We start from the raw sequence: 22,705 nt of genomic DNA on the forward strand, positions 1-22,705 counted from the left end.
TATGTTTTCTCGACATTTCATGACCCATAGAGTATGAAAAATTAGGTCTTCTGGTTCAGTCTGTCTACCGCCTATTCAGATTTTTATTAGGCAGATAATCTCCAAAACTACCGAACCGATTGTATTTTATATGTATGTGAGGAATTTCGTGTAGATGCTAAAACGCTAACCAAAATTTGCCCAATCTCCCTATCAATGTCATGACGTCTCAAAAAATTTTATAACAAAGTTTATAAAATAGCATACTCTTGTATTTGTTTTAATTAATGCAAATTCGCAAAATCAATTTTTTTAATTTTTCAAAGAAGAGGGATTTGTGACACTGCACTTCGGAGGCGAGAGAAGTCCTGTCGAAATAACGTTCGACCATTTTTTTAAATATATGGAGGTTTCTTTTAAAAACGGGATAGTTAAACATATATATTATCAGTTTCTTGTTAGGAAAAGAAGACTTCGTATATTAAGAAAAAATGAACAAAATATAAGCCCCGCCCACCCACCCGTTCTCAATTGTGATGAATGTTTTATTCATCGTGAGCTGAAGGGCGGAGATTAGTTACAAAATCCTCATTTCTCTACAAGAAATTACTGTATGAAATATGTTTTTAAGCATAGAATTTTCTAGAGAAATAATATTGATGTTACAATAATCAAACTCCGCCGCTCGGTCTGATTAGGAATGAAAAAAATCACAATTGAGATCAGGGTGGGTGGGTGGGGCATAATGTTTGTTTTTTTTTCAATATACATATAGAGTTTTCTTTCGAGTACGGGATAGTTAAAATTTTTCAGTTTCTTGTTGGGAAAAGAAGACTTCATACCTATATTAAGAAAAAACGGACAAAATATAAGCCCCGTCCCCCCACCCCTTCTCAATTGTGATGATTTTTTTATGCATTGTGAACCGAGGGGCAAAAAACTGCAAAATCTAAAAATTACAACAAAAGTTGGAAAATCGGAAAATTTAAAAATGAAAACTGGAAGAGATATCGTAAAATCGAAGAAAAGAAAAACAAAAAATTGAAAAATTGGATTGGTGCAGTGTTGTACTTGCTAGTTTAACTTTTCCATTTAGAATATTTTATAAGCAAGCATAGCCCCACCCACCCACCGCCTCTTCATTCCAGTGATTGCTCTTAATGTTGTTCAGTCAGTTGTACTATTTATTTACTATAACATTATTTGTTTCTTATTTCTGAAGAAAAAAAATGACTGAACGGGTGGGTGGGTGGGGCTAAGTTTAATTTTTTCATTCAGAATCTTTTATACGTAAGCAATAGCCCCGCCCACCCACCCGCTCTTCATTTCAGTGATTACCCTTAATATTGTTCAGTCATTTACCAAAATCAGTGTTATTTTAACTGTTTTCTAGGGGGTATGTAATTGTCACAGTCAGTCTTATCTTAGCAAGTACAACATTGCACCAATCCAATTTTTCAATTTTTGCAATTTTTCAATTTTTTGTTTTTCTTTTCTTCGATTTCACGATATCTCTTCCAGTTTTCATTTTTAAATTTTCCGATTTTCCAACTTTTGTTGTAATTTTTAGATTTTGCAGTTTTTTGCCCCTCGGTTCACAATGCATAAAAAAATTATCACAATTGAGAAGGGGTGGGGGGGCGGGGCGTATATTTTGTCCGTTTTTTCTTAATATAGGTATGAAGTCTTCTTTTCCCAACAAGAAACTGAAAAATGTTTAACTATCCCGTCCTCGAAAGAAAACTCTATATGTATATTGAAAAAAAAACAAACATTATGCCCCACCCACCCACCCTGATCTCAATTGTGATTTTTTTCATTCCTAATCAGACCGAGCGGCGGAGTTTGATTATTGTAACATCAATATTATTTCTCTAGAAAATTCTATGCTTAAAAACATATTTCATACAGTAATTTCTTGTAGAGAAATGAGGATTTTGCAACTAATCTCCGCCCTTCAGCTCACGATGAATAAAACATTCATCACAATTGAGAACGGGTGGGTGGGCGGGGCTTATATTTTGTCCATTTTTTCTTAATATACGAAGTCTTCTTTTCCTAACAAGAAACTGATAATATATATGTTTAACTATCCCGTTTTTAAAAGAAACCTCCATATATTGCTTACGTATAAATTCTGATTGAAAAAATGAAAAAATTAAACTTAGCCCCACCCACCCACCCGTTCTGTCATTTTTTTTCTTCAGAAATAAGAAACAAATAATGTTATAGCAAATAAATAGTACAACTGACTGAACAACATTAAGAGCAATCACTGGAATGAAGAGGCGGTGGGTGGGTGGGGCTATTGCTTACGTATAAAAAATTCTGATTGAAAAAATTAAACTTAGCGTATATTAAGAAAAAATGGACAAAATACAAGAAATTACTATATGAAGTATGTTTTTAAGCATAGAATTTTCTAGAGAAATAATATTGATGTTATAATAATTAAACTCCGCCGCTCGGTCTGATTAGGAATGGAAAAAAAATCACAATTGAGATCGGGGTCGGTGGGTGGAGCTTAATTTTTTCAATATATAGAGTTTTCTTTCAAGGATGGGATAGCTAAACATTTTTCAGTTTCTTGTTGGGAAAAGAAGACTTCATACCTATATTAAGAAAAAAGACGGATAAAATATAAGCCCCGCCCCCCCAACCCTTCTCAATTATGATGAAATTTTTATGCATTGTGAACCGAGGGGCGGAGCTTAGTTACAAAATCCTCGTTTCTCTACAAGAAATTTCCATGTGAAATATGTTTTTAAAAGAGTAAAATTTTGTACAGAAATATAGATTTTGCAATTAAACTCCGCCCCTCGATTTGATTACGGATTAAAAACTCATCAAGTCACCACAGTTGAGATGGGGGGGGTAATCTTTGTTTTTTTTTCTATATACATATATAGTTTAATAAAGTCGATGTATTATTCAATAATTTTGGTGTGTACTCCTAATGTAAGGCACGTAGAATAACTTGTACTTTCTCGTTTTTCTGGAAAAATTGAAGAAATAAAAAACTGCACAATCTAAATTACAACGTACAAAAGTTGGAAAATCGGAAAATTTAAAAATGAAAACTAGAAGAGATATTGTAAAATCGAAGAAAGGAAAAACAAAAGACTGAAAAATTGCAAATTGAAAAATTGAGGAAACGAAAAATTGAAATAAAGTGAAATCGAAAAAACGAAAAATTGTAAAAATAAAGAAAATAAAAAACTGAAACGAAAATTTTGCAAAAAATTCGGGCACGGGCACTCTGGTGCCACGGCTACTGGCACCTTTGGAAAATTTCAGATTTCCAGATGGTTCCTTAACGGTTTAAATCATAGCCTAATACAATCCAGCAAGTTTTCGCTCGGACGAATAGTTGCACATTTCACGAAAATAATTATATAATGCGTGTTTTTAAAAAAAATTATCGAAGACGAGGCGGTTAACGATTTTGTTTTCAACAAATGAACATGAAATAAAAAGGAAACAAATGCTTTCTACAACGTTCCTACATTATTTGCTTATATCACAGTCACTTATTTTCTTTTGCTTTTATGTAATGATATCATCAGTTTTTTCGTTCATCTACCTAAATAAATAGTGATATAACAAGTTTAATACTACTTCGCAAACGAAAATCTCCCAAATTCTCGCCACTTTCAGACAACTACTGTGCAAAAAATAAGTGTATCATTTTTGAAGAATTGAATATATTATTGAGAATATAATGGACACATAATTTTTATTGCAGATTTATAAACTGAGGCCGTTAACACACTAAATGGACACTCAATAAAAACCAGATCTAGAATGCAAAACAAGTTCAGTGACTTAACACGAAAAGAAACGAAAAACACTGTCTCTTAAAATTTGTAAAATATGCGTGTTTCTCTAGCATGGAGGATTTTCAAATTAAAGACTTGAACTGCTTCTTAAATTCATTCGATTAAAAATTTTGGAAGACAAAATCATTTCAAAATATCTAAACGAGTTCAGATTTTTCGTACTACTGTATGTAACACCTCCTTAGATACAAGGCAGCTATTACATTGATGTGAATTCTCAAAACATTTCAAACTAATTAGAACGACAGGATCGTAGACTGTAAACGAGTTAGCGTCTGGCACTAATTGTTCGAAGTATTGACTCTTTAAGTAGCTGTTAAGTAATGTTGAAGAGTAAACGTCGTTAAGTTTAATTTTGATATTTTTCAAATTCAAGCAACGATATTAAGCAATAAAATTAGAAATGTGTTTAAAAAAAATATATATTCCTGGAAGAAAAGCGGGGCGAAATATTTTTTTAAATCTTCTAGAGGATTATCTAATCTAAGCACTAAAATAACATGGTCATAATCTATAGATAACAGTTGTTTTGTAATATTTCAAAAATTTTAGCGTTTGTATATATACGTAAATATTTGGTTTTCCGTTTTCGCGATAAACTGTGTTTCTAGAACCTGTCTCACTTAAATAAGAAATAAAAAGAACATTTTCTAGTAATTCTACTATAACTTGGATCGATGCTGAAAAATTGTTAGCAAAAACTTGCACAAGTTGAAAAATAGTTATTTATAGTACTTGTTTTCCTCAAACCTTGAAAATAATCTATCAATCACGATATAACTTCACGAACATTGTCCCTTCATATCTTTATTATTATTGCGCACATTGAGCTAGTACGTAATGTAGTACCAATCATACGTACTGAGAAGTACCTGTCTGTAGTTTTTTCACGTAAATGAAATTACTCACAGTTATTACAAAATGACGTTAATTCTATCCTCTATCGGTAGCTATGACACAGTAAATGAACATAACAACAAGTTAAACGCATTATTGAAAGGAAAAATAGAATGAGGCCGTTAACACACACAAGATGGAAATTTATCGAAAACGAGATCTAAAATGCAAAAACGAGTTTAGTGACTTTACATAAAAAGAAGCCAATGGTGTGATGTCTCTTAAAAATGTTAAAATATGTATGGTACTCTCTTCCAGAGAATCTACAAAACGGATTTACCACCACCTACACTTTAAAAACAAATTCGCTAAATAAGAATAGTCAGGTGAAAATAGTAGACTAGTTACGCATCGATAACAGCAAATTCTTCAAAAAAAAACCCGAAAGGTCCCACCTCCACCCAAAAATATTTTTGCAAGAATTCTTCGCCAGGTTATTGAATCTAACTGTAATCGTAAATACTATCACCCATGGTATAAAACTCGTTTCCAGTTTGATTAATAGGAGGTTGGTAGCCTTAGACATGTGTTCCTCTATCTAAAAAATTCGAACTTATTTGTATCGGACTTGGGTGCGTCAGGTGACATTACCATAAGATTTGTCGCATCAGACAATCAAAGTCCCATTAACAAAGGTCGGACGACTCTGACCCTGAGATCAAATACGAAGCCACAAATTAGCATCGGCGGAATAAAAATTTATGACTAGCTATGGATGCATTAGGTTGACAACGAATACCCATTAAAAACCCAATTAGCCCCGCTTTGTTTTTCAATATAATCCATTTCGGAGCGCTCAGAATCCTAATGTTGTTTATGCGTTCGAAACCTTAGCCAATTTTTGAAATATGCATAGTCGAGATTGCTCGGAAATGGAGTTCTTGAATACCTCTTCCACGTTTCCTCGATCACATGCATTATTCAGCGTCCAACAAATCAACAGTTGTCATTGGCGCTTGCACGCGATGGCATAAACAAAATAATTCACCTGAAAACGTGAAAGACTGACGTTTTCAGGTTTCTGGACGAAGTTAACGGAAAGAATCCTGCGTGTTATTACGTGACTTTTTCTTTAATTTCGTATCTATGGAGAATACGAAAGGAATAACACCGAATCGGTTCGGCTGTCTCAAGGTGTTGCCGTTTATCTCTAAATAATTGGAATTTAATGGCGATCTTCTGTTGGGATTAATGGGTTCGAAGTATTTTGATGAATTATGGGCTCGTTCAGGGTTTAATACCGCAATTTTCGTAACAGTTTGGCGTGGGATTTGCATAAAATGACGGCTGGAAATTATAACCGCATGATAAGCAACTGTTTTGAAAGATGAGACATCTGTATTGTTGTGGGAAGGTTTTGACTAATTAATTGTTTCAAAGCATATGATACCCAGAATATTTGGGGTCTTACTTTTTTAACTAGAATAAAATAGATTCACTCTTTTTCTGGTTTAAACAATTACTATTTTACAAACTACACTGCAGTAGAAAATACTGACATAACTATAAATGTTCAACTGTACAGCATTTACCATATAGCAGTGACCAAAACATGTTTATTTTATTTTATTTTATTATATTTGTTTTATTTGAAATAAAATTAAGGCCACGAAATCCTGGTAATCTTTAGATGAGACTTGAAGTGTTTACTATCTATGTACCTCACTATCATTCCTATTTACTTTGCGTAAATTTAATTCGCAAAACACCACTTATCCCACAATCGAACAAATATTTGTCTGGATCCTAATAATCTCGTCTATAATTTAAAATCAGGTCCAACATTGACCTTCAGCAAGGTCCTGTCTCAGACAAAAAAACGACAACCCTTAAATATTAATCTCGAGATTCCGCCCATCATTATCTCCGGCGAAAGTTCCATCGTCCATAATTAACCTTCACGGTTTGCCATCCCGTGGAATCAATATTGGAAACAAATCATTCAATTATTAACGCGAATGATTTCATAAATAATAAAGAAAGAGGACGTGTCTGTACAAGCAGCAGATACCCTTATACCCGTCAATCAAGAGAAGCGTCTGCTTTCAAGAAAATGGACTGAGAGTGTTAATTCGGCGACTTTTTAGTCGTACCGGTCCAGTTGGATTCAACAAAGGTACTTGACTCGAGAAGACGACCTTGACGTTATCTCCTCCAGCGGTCGATTACCAAAGACACACCCTTGCGAAATGAAATGATAATAGATAGTGTATTGATCGGCTTCTGGTAAAATTCACAATCTAAGTATTCTCGTAATTAAAACGGATGTGGTTTTGACGCTGCGTCGATAGTGATAATTTGAGCGACGCGGTGACATAGTAAGTGTAAATAATTGATAAGAGACGGATTATTGACGAAAGGATAAGTAGTATCTTGGCAAGACTCAGTCAATCGGGTGCATCCCTCGCGAACTCCTCGCCGGGCAGAATGACGAACTGGTGGCTCGTGCTCGTGGTGGTACCGCTGGTACAAAGTGCTCATGTAGCTAAACTCAACATGGTACAAAGCGAAGGGAATTACTCGCAACAGACGACTTTCTGGTTCAATCAGACGACCGAACACGTCCTGGTCTTCCCAACTTCGGATTCTATATACCCCTATCGAATCAAAGCGTGGAGCACGAATGCTAAAATAAAAACTCCTGTGCTGGTGGTGGTACGACAAGAACGCGAAGTACTATCGTGGCAAATTCCTTTCGTCGTCGATAGTTCGAATAAACAAGATGTGGTACATTTTCACAACACGTCGAGGACTTTGTGCCATAATCATATGCCCGAAATTACTAAAACTAGTAAGTTAGATTTTGACAAAATACGACTGATCGTCCTTTTAGATACACATTCAAGGTTAATGATGAAGGACCTATCACAGAATTTTATCGTCGCTTTATCCACGTCTTCTGCCATTAACATAGACATCACGATTGTGGTGGAAGAAGAAAAGAACTTTTACTTAACCGAAGCACAAGAGTACTCAGTTTCGGTATCACCAAGTGAGCCGAAATACTACTATTACAAGTTTTTCAACGACACTAAGTCGACAAGTGCGATTATCGAAATTGTTTCCGATGACGATATCTGCTTGACTGTGTCAATTCAGGACAGCTACGTAAGAACACACCTTTTCAAAATAGTACTTTAACTAAAAACTACGTTCTAGTGTCCCGTTTTTGATTTAGACAGAGACATCAAGTATGAAGGTAAATACCAGACAATAAATCGCAAAGGAGGGATGAGCATTAGAGTAAGTACCACCATTTTTTTTTGTTTTTTGAAAAGTACACATTTTAACTCTCCAGAAACGCGAATATCCTGATGGATTCTTCCTAGTTTTCGTTGCAAAAGCCGACAATTATCAATGTAGCCAAGAAAATTCTGTCCTTCCACGAGAAACTAAAAGCACAATCATCACTTCTTCTAATCGTACTTCCACGATTCGCTTTACTATTAACAAAGGCATCAACGGTAAAGATTACGGTATCGCATCTCTTGCCACTGTTGGAGCTATTGGTGTCTTCTACATTTTCGCAATTATAATGGTGTTTGCTTTTACTCGATGGGGCACTATCTCAAATTTCGTCAAAACGCGAATCAAAGACGAACACGACAGTTCGCTTTTTTTCGACGACGAAATAGTACCTGAGCCTGTTATATCGGAAGAAGATCGAAAAGAACTGCTCAAAAAAGAGAGACTTACAGTGAATCTTCTAGCCAAAGCGCCAACGAAAGATCGGAGAAGAGCATATAATTACTTGTGGCACATACTCAGCATTGCCATTTTCTACAGCATTCCTGTGGTACAACTAGTAATTACGTACCAAAGAGTTGTTAACAGGACGGGCGACCAAGATATGTGTTACTACAATTTCCTCTGTGCTAATCCGGCTTTCGGTCTAAGCGACTTTAACCATATTTTCTCGAATGTGGGGTATGTTTTCATGGGGATTTTGTTCCTAGGGGCAGTACTACATCGTCATGCCAAAATTCCCAGCAACTGTGTAAGTTTATTTTTTCGATTGTAACTTCTCTAAGCGGGCTTTTACAGACTGGTGTACCTGTTCATTACGGCGTGTACTATGCGATGGGTATTGCTCTAACCATTGAAGGTTTGCTCTCTGCATGCTACCACATCTGTCCTAGTCAATCAAACTATCAATTTGGTACGACCATAAAGACTCGTTTGGTACTTACCTACTAACTATCATTTCAGATACTAGTTTCATGTATGTGATGGCAGTACTCTGTATGATTAAATTGTACCAAAATCGTCACCCTGACGTTAACGCCACCGCTTATGCTACATTTACTGTATTAGGAATGGCGATCTTTCTAGGTAAGATAGTGTACCCGAAATGGTACTATTTTTTAACATGATTATTTATAGCAATGGTTGGCATTCTTAATGGTAGTTTAACCGTATGGATTGTGTTTGTCGTCATTTACTCACTATTGTGTGCCTACATCTCCTTCAAAATCTATTTCATCAGCTTTGTCTTTGTTGGTTTCAAGCAGTTAAAGAAAAGTTTCAGAAGTTCCGAAGACAAAGTAGAAGCGATTGCTCCCGTTAAGAAAAGTAAGTTTTAACGGCTGATAGACTTGAACTAATTAAAATTTTCTTGTAGGTCGCTTTATTCTCTTAATAGTAGCCAATCTAGCCAACTATGCTATGTTGATAACAGGGCTTTGTCTTTACAACTCAGGAGTTACCGATTTTGGTACTTTCCTTTTGGGAGTTCTTATGGGGAATTCGGTTTTGCATGCAATTTTCTATACAGGCATGAAGGTTTGTTTTCTGGTTGAATGTTAAACATTCCAACTCATTTTTTTTGTTTCGTACAGCTAGTCCACGGGGAACGAATTTGTTTCGAAGCTATCGTGTATGGTCTTTTGGGAATTGTGGCGTGGGCCGGCGCTGGAGTATTTTTCTTAGACAACGCAACATTGTGGACGGTATGTTTTCTTTTTTATATAGTATGTGAATAACAGTGATCCTTCAGGTGACTCCTGCGGAATCCCGTCAGTGGAATCAAGAGTGCATCTTGATGAATTTTTACGATAAACATGACGTCTGGCATTTAGTCAGTGCTCCTGCTCTTTACCTTACTTTTATGTATTTATTATGTTTGGATGATGATCTAGTGGAAACGAAGCGTGAAGAAATTACTGTATTCTAAACGAATAAATTATTTTTTACTTTTTAAAATGTCTTTCTGTAAATCTGGCAATAAATGTTTCTGGATTTTATGTTTTTGATAGATTTATTTTTAGTTAAAAATTGGTTCACAGGAAACCATAAAATTTTAGCTGGAAATCTTATTTTGGTCGAATTTTACGAGTTCTGAAATATATTTAGACTTGTTTTGACGATCACCTTCTGGCATTTGTAGATTCAAGAAATCCGTTAAAAAACTTCAGAAATGTTACTTTTCAAGCTTTTGCTTGTGTTTTCTGGCGTTTCCGGAAAAGATACCAGTACTAGTGAGCTCTCTATCGTCAAATCAGTGAACCAATGTAGCTTACGTTTGACTATCCAATATTCCGTTGTTTCGAATTTTCGACGTTTAAATGTCAGCGGACTGATGCAAGAGAGGGTATTGAGCCCTTTTTTGTTTAATATCTTTCTAGACGAATTAGGTACTTAAAAAATGTCAAGCGAAGCTCAAAAAACTACAAGCAGGATACACAAAATTACCACTACACATAACAGAGTGCGCGTTCACTGATGACCTTGCAAAAACACCCAGATAAACCACCCCACTTTCAAAAATTATAAGGCAATATTGGTTGAAGTGGAAATAAAATCCCTAAAATCCAAAACATCGAAATATTGAATAACTTTAAAAACCCTGAGAAGTCTTTTCCACGTTATTTTGAGCACTAATAAATTTTATAACCGACTGTTTAAATAAAATCTCGCCAATGGGACTACCAATGTAATATTGTCTAACTTACTTCTACGTCCTTGCTCTGTAGATCAAATCTTATCATCCGGCAAAGTACCTGGAATTTCCTATTACTTTTTGGTGCAAATAAAAATGTTTTGATTAATATTTCCTAATTGTTTTATCATTTAATCTAAATGTATTTTTTTCAACAACAGCGATTTCATAATATACATGACAGACGTAGCAAATTTAGATACCTTTCTCCGGCGAATCAAAAAGAGGCACCCAGAAACAATTGTACTATCAGATTCTGTTTGACAAAACTACTTCGTATCTCGACTTGATAAGACGAGTGTAAACATTTATACTTCCATCAGTCGATTTCAATCAACCATGATTACTGCGAACATTTCTTTTTTCATGTTAATTACAACCAGTGTTTTTGCTCTCACCACGGGCGACTTGATAAATGTGATTGTTAAAGAAGGAATTTTCTCGAACAGAACAGACGTCACTTTAAATTCAACCATCAGACGACTCTTTGTATTCACGCCGCAAACTCCGTCATCTAACCCTTACAACGTACACGTTTGGACAAGCGACAATACTGTGTCAAAGGACCATCCAGTGGTAGTAATGGTAGAACAAGAACAAGATGTTTTAGAGTGGTCGATTCCTCTCACTCTTGAATCATCAAATGGCAAAGGGTCTGTGTTTTTTAACGGTGTTTCTAGAACTCTCTGTGATAGTAAAATATTGTCTGGTGTTAATGCAACACAAAACTTTACTGTAAGTTTATCGACATCTTCGCCTGATAATGTAAACGTAAGCCTTCAAGTAGTTGAAAAAGGAGATTTTCATTTGACAAAAAACAAAACTCGTAAGATATCGATAGTAGCTCCAGGGAGACCGCAGTACTTTCTTTACAAACCGGATTTTAAAATAGACCTTGGAATCGAAATAAATATCGCTTCAAACAAAAATATTTGTTTTACGGCAGTTGTTCAAAAGATAAAAGTAAGTATAAGAAGTACGAAAGTATTCAAGAAACTTATTCTTCCTTTAGTGTCCCGTTTATGTCTCGGGTCAAGTACTCTTTGAAGATGGAATTCGACAAACTGTTATAACAAAAGGTACCATAAGGATTAATGTGAGTACCTAATTGTTTTAATTGTTTCTAATAATAATAGTGATAACAACAGAGCGCAAATTTCCCCCATGGATTTATTCTCATCATTTTGAAAGAACACGCAGAAAATTTATGTGAAGAGGCATGTCCAGAAGTCATTTGTGATGAACCTCCGGAAGTTACAATTGAAATAAAAAACACTATTCCTGAAGAATATATCCTCATTACTTTGAAAGTTGTTGGCTGTATTGCAGGATTCTATTTTGTCGCGATTCTGACATGCTGTTTTTTTTCGTGGTGGGAAAAGCGGCAACAATCTGCTCAACCTACAGACAACAATCTTTTACACGGTGAAAATCACATGAATGAAGAAACAAGTAGGGATAATGAAAATTCTACAAACCATGACACAACTGTAGCTTCATTGTGCAGAAGTATTGAAAGAAATAAAATAAAAGCGCACAATTATTGGCTGCATGTTGCAAATATTGCAATTTTCTATGGAATTCCAGTTGTACAATTAGCAGTTACTTACCAAGAGATAGTAAATAAGACAGGGGATGAAGATAATTGCTACTACAATTTTGGGTGTGCGAATCCTGGATGGCTTCTTAGTGATTTTAATCATGTGCAGTCTAACATTGGTTATATTGCCATGGGATTTTTATTTCTAGGGATGGTATTACATCGACGCAGAGTAGTACCTGAACGAAAGGTTACTTACTTTTTTCCTTAAAACTTGATTTTTACTTCATAATTATTTTCAGACAGGGATTCCAGTTTACTATGGAACTTATTATGCAATGGCTACAGCTTTAATCAGTGAAGGCATTCTGTCTGGATGTTACCATGTTTGTCCAACTGAAACTAATTTTCAATTTGGTATTGAAAAATGATATAAATTTTGGCAAACTCGACTTAAGTAATGTATTTCAGATGTAAGTTTTATGTACGTGATTATTATTCTATACCTGTTGAAACTCTATCAAAATCGTCACTCTGATCTAGCAGCGTCAGCCTATTCGACTTTTACCGTCCTTGGCTGTATTGTATTTATCGGTAATTTTGTCGTATTGTTAAAACATAACACAAATAATGTTTGTTTCAGCTGTGATTGGAATAATTATTGATGAGGATCAACCTCGACCCTTGATAGTGGTACCTCTTGTGGTAGTTTATACTACATTGTGTATCTACATATCATTAAAAATTTATTACTTTCACAACGTTTTGACAGAATTGCAGCAGCTATGGATGGGATTGAGAGAGTCCTACCAACCATTACGCGAAATGTTACAACCACAAAAGAAAGGACGATTTTTGATTATTGTAATTTCCAATATATGTAATCTCGCTTTTTTGATAAGCGGAACTCTACTTTATGTTAACAAAACATTAGATTTCGGTACTTTCCTCCTTGTGTTGCTAATGGGCAATGCAGTGTTATATTCGATATTTTATTTAATTATGAAGGTACAAGTTGTATAAACTGTTTTTATTACTATTCACCTAAAGAATCGTATTTATACTTTAGACTCTTATTCATCGTGAAGGAATTTCCGTACAAGCGGTGATTTATGGTGTGCTGGGTGTCGCTCTTTGGGTCCAGTCTATGATTTTATTTTTAGATAAGAACACCGCCATGGCTGTAAGTCAAAAAATTGTCATCATGGAAAAATGTACTTACTTCAAATTTGTTTTTTAGTTAAGTCCTGCTGAGTCTCGCAATTACAATCAGCACTGTCTTGAGTGGTTTTGGAACTTCTACGACAAACACGATTTATGGCATTTCAGCAGCGCTGGAGCCATTTACTTCACATTTATGTTTCTCTTGTGTTTAGATGACAATATTGTTCTTAAAGAACGAAGACATATTCCTGTATTCTAATAGAAATGTGTGCAGTTTGAGTTCATTGCATTGCAGTGTAATACAAAACGATCTGATCTGTAAATAGTGTTTGTTTAACCTGAGTTTGGAATGTGTAGAATCATCGATAAAACATTGAGCAATGAAAATTGATAAAAATGAGAAAAGATTAACGATTTTTACACACATTTATTTATTTCGTGTCATTTTGTTTTTACAGTTTATAGCCTTCAAAGCGGCAACTAAAAAAAATCAAAATTTGTCTTAAAATGTGATAAATAATTTAATTTGAGGAATTAGAAAAATGTAATCTTTAAAAAGTGCTATAAAACACCTGCCTATATTTGATTTTTTTAAACCGAAATGTTTTTGGCTATAAAAGTTTGAATTAATTATGTTATTGAATAATTTTTTAAAGCAAATATTTGTCAAGCTCTTGCGAAAATTTAGGAAGAAATGAGTCAAGGGTATAGGCCTTGGAAATAACCATTAGTCAGAACACTCAGCCCGCATTAAAATTAACAATCAATCAGAAGCAGAATATCCTTATCACACTTATCACACTAAAAATTTCACTGAATTAAATGTTAAGTAAATTAAATCAACACAATGGTTCGCCCTTTTTCGACGACGAAATAGTACCTGTGTCTGTTATATCCGAAGGGGATCGAAAAGAAAGCTAAGAGAAGAGCTTCTGCATATTTAACTAAGCATTTTTGCATTTATTCCATTTTAACATTCTTGCTGCATTTTTTGTGGTAATTGGTGAAAATCTTAATTTTTTTACAATGTTAATACAGTTGGTTATTGGCAGCATCCAAGTAAATAAGTACCGACGTTTTCTAGTAATGCGGACGGGTTTTTCCAAGACTTCATTTATGGACACCCCCAATTAGGTGTATTACTGGAATTCTTTATTTAACGGCCTCTAAGCCGGATGTTGTAAATATAGATAATTCTGCAAATGTATTTAACGAGGGGTTGGAAGAGATGGAAAACCTAGAATGTATTTGTAAGCATTTCATTCTTCGATTTCCAAATTCATTCATCATTCGTCTACGAACTTGGCGACAGAGCAGCAATATTATGAATAATTAAAAAAATATCTTCCAAACTATCATCTTGGATTCGGTCCTACTCAGACTTAGTCCTAGATGGAGATTATGATTTTTGCAAACCTTGTGGCAAAGCAGTAAATTTTTTATTTAAAATATATTGCCAGTCTTTCGACTAAAGTTTAACTGAACCAAATAAAAAAATATGTTTTGCATGTTATTCAATGTCAGTAACAGGTATCTTGTACACGAATAATTATGTGTTTTCAATTTTTTTTTTAGATTTCGAGCACAAAGAAACATTTTGTAGATCAACACTGCAAAACGCCTCTCCACAACAGAAATTGTGAAAAAAGAAACTCAACCAGAGTAACTCAAACATCAATACGAGAAACTTTATCTGCTAATACAGCCAAAAATGAAGAGGAGACATTCAAGTTTGCTTTATGCCAGACCATGCTTGCCTGGAATATTCGGGAACAAGCCTAGAAGCGGTGACGGAGAACTTTGAGAAGGACCGCACGGCTGTTTAAGTGGGAACCACCGTCGGGAGCAGTTAGGTAGTCCAGACAATGAGAGAAGTCTAGTTAGTCGTGTACATTTGAGTTATTAAGAAATAAAATTGTTGAGTTTTATCCACGCCGATTTTAATCACCCGTTCAACGTAACACTGATGTCGGAAATGAGATTTGAGATTAATAACTGGTTTTACAATTTCCGGGCAGATTGGAGAAGAATTCTGAAGAATTTATGCCTGTCGAGACGAGAGCTTAAACTGCAGCAGCAATGGAGGATCAAGTAAACCGGGTGATGGCTATGCTTGCAAAAATGGACGAGAAAATGGAAGCAAGAAACAAAGAAATGGACGAAAAAATGGACACACGAACGGAAAAAGATGGACAAAAAAATAGATGAGATTATCACCAACCTAACTGAAAAGTTCCAAATGGACATAGAAACAAACAAGAATGAAATAGAAGAAATTAAAGAACAAATAAAAGTTTTGGAAAATGTTGTCTGACGAAATATGGTCTCAATGAAGGAAAAAGCAAAAGGAGAAGTCGAGGATCAGTTAAAAAGTGAGTTAGAAAAATCAGTGCATGAATACGTGGACGATCGAATGAAAACTATAGAAGATCGAATGAAGAAATTTGAAAAGACAATAAAAAATGTAGCAACCACTTCATCTTATGTGACGTCGGCCCCAGAACGATTCAACCACCCACTGTGTGATCCAATTTATGCTTAAAAAAAATTCAAAGTGGCGCCGCCCACCCACCCGGTTTTCCTTCTGGTCACTCATTTTATTGGACAAAAAGGGAGTTTTATATTGATAAACATTGGAATCTACACGTAAAGGTATAACTAACCCCATCCAACTCCCCTTTTGGATTTCATTGGTTTTTTTGGACTGGATGAAGATTGAAGACTGAATTTTACTATATCAAATGGCGAACTAGACTTACAAAAATTCGAAGTGGCCCCGCCCGCTCACCCAGTTTTTTTTGGTCACTCATTTTATTGGACGAAAAATGCATTTTATATTGAATTACAATGGAATCTAGTAATCTAGACAAAAAGGTAAAACTAACCCCACTCACGTCCTCTTTTGAATTTCATTGGTTTTTTGATTAGAAAAAGACTAAATTTAGTTTTGTCAAGGTCAAGTCGTCAAGTGATCGAATCTACGCTTTAAAAAAATCAAAGTGCCCACCCACCCGGTTTCCCTTCTGGTCACTCATTTTATTGGGCAAAAAGGGGGTTGTAAATTGAAAAACATTGGAATCTAGACGAAAAGGTAAAACTAACCCCATCCCCTTCGGCTTTTGGATTTCATTGTTTTTTTTTTTTGTTTGGATGAAAACTGAACTTTACTATGTCAAATGGCGAACTAGACTTACAAAAAGCAGTTCGAAGCAGCAACGACGGCAAATCTCTGGGAAGAAGAACAAAAAGCTACAGCTTTGGTGATTGCTTTGCCAGGCGCAGGGCTGGAGATGCTTCAAACCTTATCTGACAAAGATATAAGCAAATATAGTGCCTTAACCACTGCTCTAGAACTGCGATTTAGGGATGAACATCTAAAGCAAGTTTTTACCGCCCCGTTAAAGACAAGAACACAGAAAGTTGTAGAATCTCTACCAGAATTTGCAGCAGATGTCAAAAAAATGGTACGTCTAGCATACTCGGAAGCACCACCGAAGTTAAGAAGATGTTACAAGTATACCTATATTTAGATGTCAAACGTCAGCTGATGCTCTCATACGCGCTCTGGAAGTGGAAGCTGCTTTCAGTACCACAAGAACATGCTACAAAGTCAGCATAGCAGAACGAGAGAAAGAAGAAAACAACAAGATAAAGAAGTTGCTAGAAAAATTATTGCGAAGACGGAAGAATGATGTATCTCCTAAGCAAAGCCTGGAATGCTATAAGGATGGACGCCAGGGACATCTCAAACCTGATTGCCGTGCTCGATTACCAGTTCCAAAAAAAAAGCACAAAACAGAGACCTCCCCGATATCTAAAAGGAGCCGGTATTCGGGAAAATGGGTTCACTGGTGAGAATAAGGCCGCCAGCAAAGTGAAAATAAGAAGTTTCACCATCGATACTGGCGCTGCGGTATCAATTGTACGTAAAGGACTCGTGAGAGCTGAAGATGTAGAACCGATACCCGAAACGATCAGATTGACTACTGTAACTGGATCATGGGCGAAGCATCGGTGGATATCCGTATTAGTCAGCTGAGAATAAGACATCGGGCTCTCGTGGCTAGCATGGAAGATGACTTCATTTTGGGAATGGATTTGACAATTGATCCAGTAAAGGAAGTCTTGGAAATGAAGAGTTCAAGCTGAATCAGCGTTGTATTGAAGCGAAGCCTGCAAGATTGATCGCTTATCAGAACTACAAACACTGTGACGCGGTTGAGGAGCCCAAAGCACGGTTCAACCACAGGAAGAAAGCAGTCGTAGAAGATGATGAATGGACTACAGCTCGATGTAGAAAGGACCATGAGGAAGACGAGGATATTGGGCCGCCCCTCAGATGGAAAGAAGATGGAGTAGAACGACCTGGCTGGTCGGAAATAACAGACGAGTCTCCTTCTTTCAAGGTATTGCTTAAGCGAGCCTGGAAAAGTCCGGATGGAAACGATGTCACTATGCAGTTGGTAGTTCCGGCCATTAGAATCAAGGAAGTACTTCAAGAAATACGCAACGAAGGTTCTGGAATAAACAAGACGCTTTCCAACGTTACGAAGAGATTCTACTGGGTCCGTTGCCGGGAAGACGTCGAGAGCTGGTGGAAGATATGCAGGACCTGTGCGGCGGTTAAAAGACTTAAGATTAAGGCGAGGGGGCCGTCGGTTCATCTTTTGGAAGAACTGCAGGACACGAAGAAGGTCAAAGGTTACGACGATGGCGTACAGGACAAGCTGCCGAGCGTTCACGAAATGCTGCACCCCAAGAATAAAGTGGCGAGTGGTAGAATGAAGACACGTTACGATCTTAGGGACAACAAGATTTTAAATAGTCCTAAATTAAATCAGAACTTAAGTTTCATAAATAACAACTACGAATGAATTGGTGTGGCATTAACAAAATTAGAAAAACAAAAACTACCCCTAAGTGAATCCGTACAGCTAATAGAAAATTAAAAAAATATATCAATAAAGCACAAGGTCCTATAGCTCAAACAGTCTCAAAAAAACTAGACGAAGTCCTTAGTAAAAATGAGGGTTTGACTAGACTAACTAATGTGGTAAAAGTTTTAGATGGACAGTTTTCAGAGGAGGTAAATATAGACCCTCAAATTGTGTTGTCCCTTAAATATGCCCCAGTAACACCTGTCGATATAGAGCGTAGTTTTTCAGTGAATAAATATATTTTAAGTCATCGAAGACATTCATTTAAAATGGAAAATCTAGAAAAACATATTATAATAAATATAAATAATAATATTTTTCAAGTGAGTAACTAGTTAGTGAATAAAATAGCTAGTCAATAGAGTAATAGATACGCCGACATAGGTAATTTTAATTTGTAAATGTGTAGTTTAGGTCCAAATATTTGTTATACAGGGTATTTTTGAAATAGATGAAAACTTTTTTTAAGGTAATTGGTCATGATGTAGAGAATTTATGCATCAAATATTGATCTAATAAAAATCCTTTAGTTTTCGAGATAAAATTGATTGAAAATCTGCGTGTGCGCTACTGATTCCAAAAATGTTAAAGGTAAATTTGATCACTATAGTAATTTAAAGTAGGTAAAATTGTTGCTTGTTAACATGACAATACATTCATTAGCCCATCATTTTTTGCCGTTTTTGCAATTTTTTGGAAGAACAAAATGAATTTTAATAACACCCTGTATTAGTTATAAGAGTTGTAAGAAATGATAGAAATAAAATATTAATGTGTAAAAAAAGTAATTTTTCTTGCATATAATTCCGAACTTTACTGATGATCTTGCAATGACAAAGCGGAAATAAACACCCTACAAACCAAAGCAGCGATATATTGAAAAACCTGAGAAGTCTTTTCCACACTATTTTGAGCACCAGTAAAATTTTATAACCGATTGTCTAAATAAAATTTCGCCAATCGGACTAACGATGTAATTTTGTCTAATTTATTGCTTCCACATTCTTGCCATGTAGATTAAATCTTATCATAAGGCAAAGTACCTGGAATTTCCTATTATTTTTTGTTACAAATAAAAGTGTTTCGATATAATTTCTTAATTGTTTTATCGCTTAAATCAAATATATCTGTTTTCAACTATAGCGATTTCATAATATATATATACAAAAATAGCAAATTTAGATACCTTTCTCCGGCGAATAAAAAAGGAGTACCCAGAAACAATTGTATTATCAGATTCTGTTTAACAAAACTACTTCGTATCTCGACTTGATAAGACGAGTGTAAACATTTATACTTGCATCAGTCGATTTCAATCAACCATGATTAGTGCGAACATTTCTTTTTTCATGTTAATTACAACCAGTGTTTTTGCTCTCACCACGGGCGACTTGATAAACGTGATTGTTAAAGAAGGAATTTTCTCGAACAGAACAGAGGTCACTTTAAACTCAACTACTAGACGACTCTTTGTATTCACGCCGCAAACTCCGTCATCTAACCCTTACAATGTACACGTTTGGACAAACAACAGTAATGTGTCAAAGGACCATCCAGTGATAGTAACGGTAGAACAAGAACCAGATGTGTTAAAGTGGTCGATTCCTCTGACCCTTGAATCATCAAATGGAAAAGGTTTTGTGCTTTTTAACGACACTTCTAGAACACTCTGTAATAGTAAAATACTATCAGGAGATGTTAATGGAACACAAAACTTTACTGTGAGTTTATCGACATTTTCGCCTGATAATGTAAACGTAAGCCTTAAAGTAGTTGAGAGAACAGAATTTTATTTGACAAAAGGCAAACCTCATAATATATCGATAGTAGCTCCAGGGAGACCGCAGTACTTTCTTTATAAACCGGATTTTATTGGAGACTTTGGAATCGAAATAAATATCGCTTCAAGCAAAAATATTTGTTTTACGGCAGTTGTTCAAAAGATAAAAGTAAGTATAAGAAGTACGAAAGTAATGTAGGGACTTAGTCTTCCTTTAGTGTCCGGTTTATGTCTCGGGTCAAGTATTCTTTGAAGATGGAATTCGACAAACTGTTGTAACAAAAGGTACCATAAGGATTAATGTGAGTACCTAATTGTTTTAGTTGCTCCTAATAATAATAGTGATAACATCAGAGCGCAAATTTCCCCGATGGATTTATTCTCATCATTGCGAAGGGAAACGCAGAAAATTCATGTGAAGAGGCATGTCCAGGAGTCATTTGTGAAAACCCTCCGGAAGTTACTATTGAAATAAGAAACACTATTCCTGAAAACGAATACATCTTCATTACTTTGAAAGTTCTTGGCTGTATTGCAGGATTCTCTGCTGTCACGATTCTGACATGCTGTTTTTTTTCCTGGTGGGAAAAGCGGCAAGAACCTGCATACAACATCTTCAATTCCGATCTTTTCAACGGCGAAAATCACATGGATGAAGAAACACATAGAGATACCGAAAATTCAAACAACAATGACACAACTGTAGCCTCATTATGCAGAAGTCTTGAAAGAAATAAAATAAAAGCGCACAATTATTGGTTGCATGTTGTAAATATTGCAATTTTCTATGGAATTCCAGTTGTACAATTGGCAGCTATTTACCAAGGAATAGTGAATAAGACAGGGGATGAAGATAGTTGCTACTACAATTTTGGATGTGCGAATCCTGGATGGTTTCTTTCTGATTTTAACCATGTGCAGTCTAACATTGGTTATATCACCATGGGAATTTTATTTCTAGTGATAGTATTATATCGTCGCAGAGTACTACCTGAACGAGAGGTTATTTACTTTTATTCTCAAAACCTTATTTTTACTTCAAATTTCAGACAGGGATTCCAGTTTACTATGGAACTTATTATGCAATGGCTACAGCTTTAATCAGTGAAGGCATTCTGTCTGCATGTTACCATGTTTGTCCAACTAACACTAATTTTCAGTTTGGTATTAAAAAATGTTCCAAATTTTGCCAAACTAGTCTTAAGTAATATATTTCAGATGTAAGTTTTATGTATGTAATGATTATTCTATACCTGTTGAAACTCTATCAAAATCGTCACTCTGATATAGCAGCGTCAGCTTATTCGACTTTTACCGTTGTTGGTTTTATTGTATTTATGGGTAATTTTGTCGTATTGTTTAAACATAATACAAATAATGTTTGTTTAAGCTGTGATTGGAATAATTGTTGATGAGGATCAACATCGAGCCTTCATCGTGGTACCTCTTGTGGTGGTTACTTATACTACATTGTGTATCTACATATCATTAAAAATTTATTACTTTGACAGCGTTTTGACAGGATTGCAGCAGCAGTGGATGAGATTTAGAGAGTCCTACGAACCAATACAGGAAATTTTAACACCACAAAAGAAAGGTACATACATATCACTAAACATATTATGCTATCATTTATTTATATGTTTATTATTTCAAGGACGTTTTGTCATCACTATAATTGTCAATCTATGTAATCTCGCTTTTTTAATAAGCGGAACTCTACTTTATGTTAACAGAACATTAGATTTCGGTACTTTCCTCCTTGTGTTGCTAATGGGCAATGCAGTGTTATATTCGATATTTTATGTAGTTATGAAGGTACAAGTTGTATAATCTGTTTTTATTACTATTCACCTAAAGAATCGTATTTATACTTTAGACTCTTATTCATTGTGAAGGAATTTCCGTACAAGCGGTGATTTATGGTGTGCTGGGTGTCGCTCTTGGGGTCCAGTCTATGATTTTATTTTTAGATAAGAACACCCAAATGGCTGTAAGTCAAAAAATTGTCATCATGGAAAAATCTACTTAAAATTTGTTTTTTAGTTAAGTCCTGCCGAGTCGCGCAATTACAATCAGCGCTGTCTTCAGTGGTTCTGGAACTTCTACGACAAACACGATTTATGGCATTTCACTAGCGCTGGAGCCATTTACTTCGTATTTATGTTTCTCTTATGTTTAGATGACAATATTGTTCTTAAAGAACGAAGACATATTCCTGTATTCTAATAAAAATATCAGCAATTTGAGTCATTGCATTGCAATGTAATACAAAACCATCTGATCTGTAAATTGTATTTGTATAAGCTGAATCTGGAATGTGGAAAACCGTCGATAAAACATTGTGTATGGTTGATAAAAATACTGAGATTAACGACAAGATTTTTACAAGCATCTATGCGTGTCGTTTTTGTTTATAGCTCTCAAAGCGGCAACAAAACGAATTCAAAATTTATCTTAAAATGTAAGAAATAAAAACTCCTATAAAATAAAACACCTGCTTATATTTGATTTTTTTAAAATCGAACTGTTTTTGGCCATAAAAGTTTGAATTAATTATGTAATTGAATAATTTTTTAGAGCAAGTATTTGTCAAGCTCTTGCGAAAATTTAGGAAGAATTGAGTCAAGG

The 22,705-nt window shown here is 35.2% G+C and overlaps 3 protein-coding genes across 3 annotated transcripts; all 3 read left to right on the top strand.

Annotated features, from left to right (window-relative positions):
- The first annotated feature begins 7,062 nt into the window (after nucleotides 1-7,062).
- LOC135141895 (SID1 transmembrane family member 1-like) lies at nucleotides 7,063-9,917 on the top strand. The gene is made up of 10 exons (XM_064073474.1): nucleotides 7,063-7,506; nucleotides 7,549-7,823; nucleotides 7,875-7,958; nucleotides 8,014-8,712; nucleotides 8,760-8,874; nucleotides 8,925-9,047; nucleotides 9,099-9,287; nucleotides 9,337-9,497; nucleotides 9,554-9,664; nucleotides 9,712-9,917. The coding sequence occupies exons 1-10, from the start codon at nucleotides 7,143-7,145 to the stop codon at nucleotides 9,886-9,888; spliced, it is 2,298 nt and encodes a 765-aa protein (XP_063929544.1). The 5' UTR covers nucleotides 7,063-7,142; the 3' UTR covers nucleotides 9,889-9,917.
- Nucleotides 9,918-10,934: 1,017 nt separating this feature from the next.
- On the top strand, nucleotides 10,935-13,680 carry LOC135141904 (SID1 transmembrane family member 1-like). Its single transcript, XM_064073483.1, has 8 exons — nucleotides 10,935-11,616; nucleotides 11,666-11,749; nucleotides 11,802-12,443; nucleotides 12,496-12,610; nucleotides 12,665-12,787; nucleotides 12,837-13,201; nucleotides 13,263-13,376; nucleotides 13,434-13,680. The coding sequence occupies exons 1-8, from the start codon at nucleotides 10,993-10,995 to the stop codon at nucleotides 13,614-13,616; spliced, it is 2,250 nt and encodes a 749-aa protein (XP_063929553.1). The 5' UTR covers nucleotides 10,935-10,992; the 3' UTR covers nucleotides 13,617-13,680.
- A 5,885-nt stretch (nucleotides 13,681-19,565) lies between these two features.
- LOC135135151 (SID1 transmembrane family member 1-like) lies at nucleotides 19,566-22,366 on the top strand. The gene is made up of 9 exons (XM_064064150.1): nucleotides 19,566-20,243; nucleotides 20,293-20,376; nucleotides 20,429-21,076; nucleotides 21,124-21,238; nucleotides 21,293-21,415; nucleotides 21,465-21,671; nucleotides 21,732-21,892; nucleotides 21,954-22,067; nucleotides 22,121-22,366. Exons 1-9 carry the CDS (start codon nucleotides 19,617-19,619, stop codon nucleotides 22,301-22,303), a joined length of 2,262 nt encoding a protein of 753 aa, XP_063920220.1. The 5' UTR covers nucleotides 19,566-19,616; the 3' UTR covers nucleotides 22,304-22,366.
- The last annotated feature ends 339 nt before the right edge of the window (nucleotides 22,367-22,705 follow it).

The sequence above is a fragment of the Zophobas morio genome, unplaced genomic scaffold, assembly GCF_036711695.1.
Source record: "Zophobas morio isolate AGI-343-1 ecotype UQ-CSIRO unplaced genomic scaffold, CSIRO_AGI_Zmor_V1 ptg000004l, whole genome shotgun sequence".
In the NCBI taxonomy this organism is placed as follows: Eukaryota; Metazoa; Arthropoda; class Insecta; order Coleoptera; family Tenebrionidae; genus Zophobas; species Zophobas morio.

Excerpts from the sequence above, each read along its gene's own strand:
- LOC135141904 (XM_064073483.1), top strand. The coding sequence starts at position 10,993 with ATGATTACTGCGAACATTTCTTTTTTCATGTTAATTACAACCAGTGTT. Across the intron at positions 12,444-12,495 it reads GAGTAGTACCTGAACGAAAG|ACAGGGATTCCAGTTTACTA; the intron begins GTTACTTACTTT and ends AATTATTTTCAG. Across the intron at positions 12,788-12,836 it reads TGGCTGTATTGTATTTATCG|CTGTGATTGGAATAATTATT; the intron begins GTAATTTTGTCG and ends TGTTTGTTTCAG.
- LOC135135151 (XM_064064150.1), top strand. The coding sequence starts at position 19,617 with ATGATTAGTGCGAACATTTCTTTTTTCATGTTAATTACAACCAGTGTT. Across the intron at positions 21,077-21,123 it reads GAGTACTACCTGAACGAGAG|ACAGGGATTCCAGTTTACTA; the intron begins GTTATTTACTTT and ends TTCAAATTTCAG. Across the intron at positions 21,239-21,292 it reads TAACACTAATTTTCAGTTTG|ATGTAAGTTTTATGTATGTA; the intron begins GTATTAAAAAAT and ends AATATATTTCAG.
- LOC135141895 (XM_064073474.1), top strand. The coding sequence starts at position 7,143 with ATGACGAACTGGTGGCTCGTGCTCGTGGTGGTACCGCTGGTACAAAGT. Across the intron at positions 7,507-7,548 it reads GCCCGAAATTACTAAAACTA|ATACACATTCAAGGTTAATG; the intron begins GTAAGTTAGATT and ends TCGTCCTTTTAG. Across the intron at positions 8,713-8,759 it reads CCAAAATTCCCAGCAACTGT|ACTGGTGTACCTGTTCATTA; the intron begins GTAAGTTTATTT and ends GGGCTTTTACAG.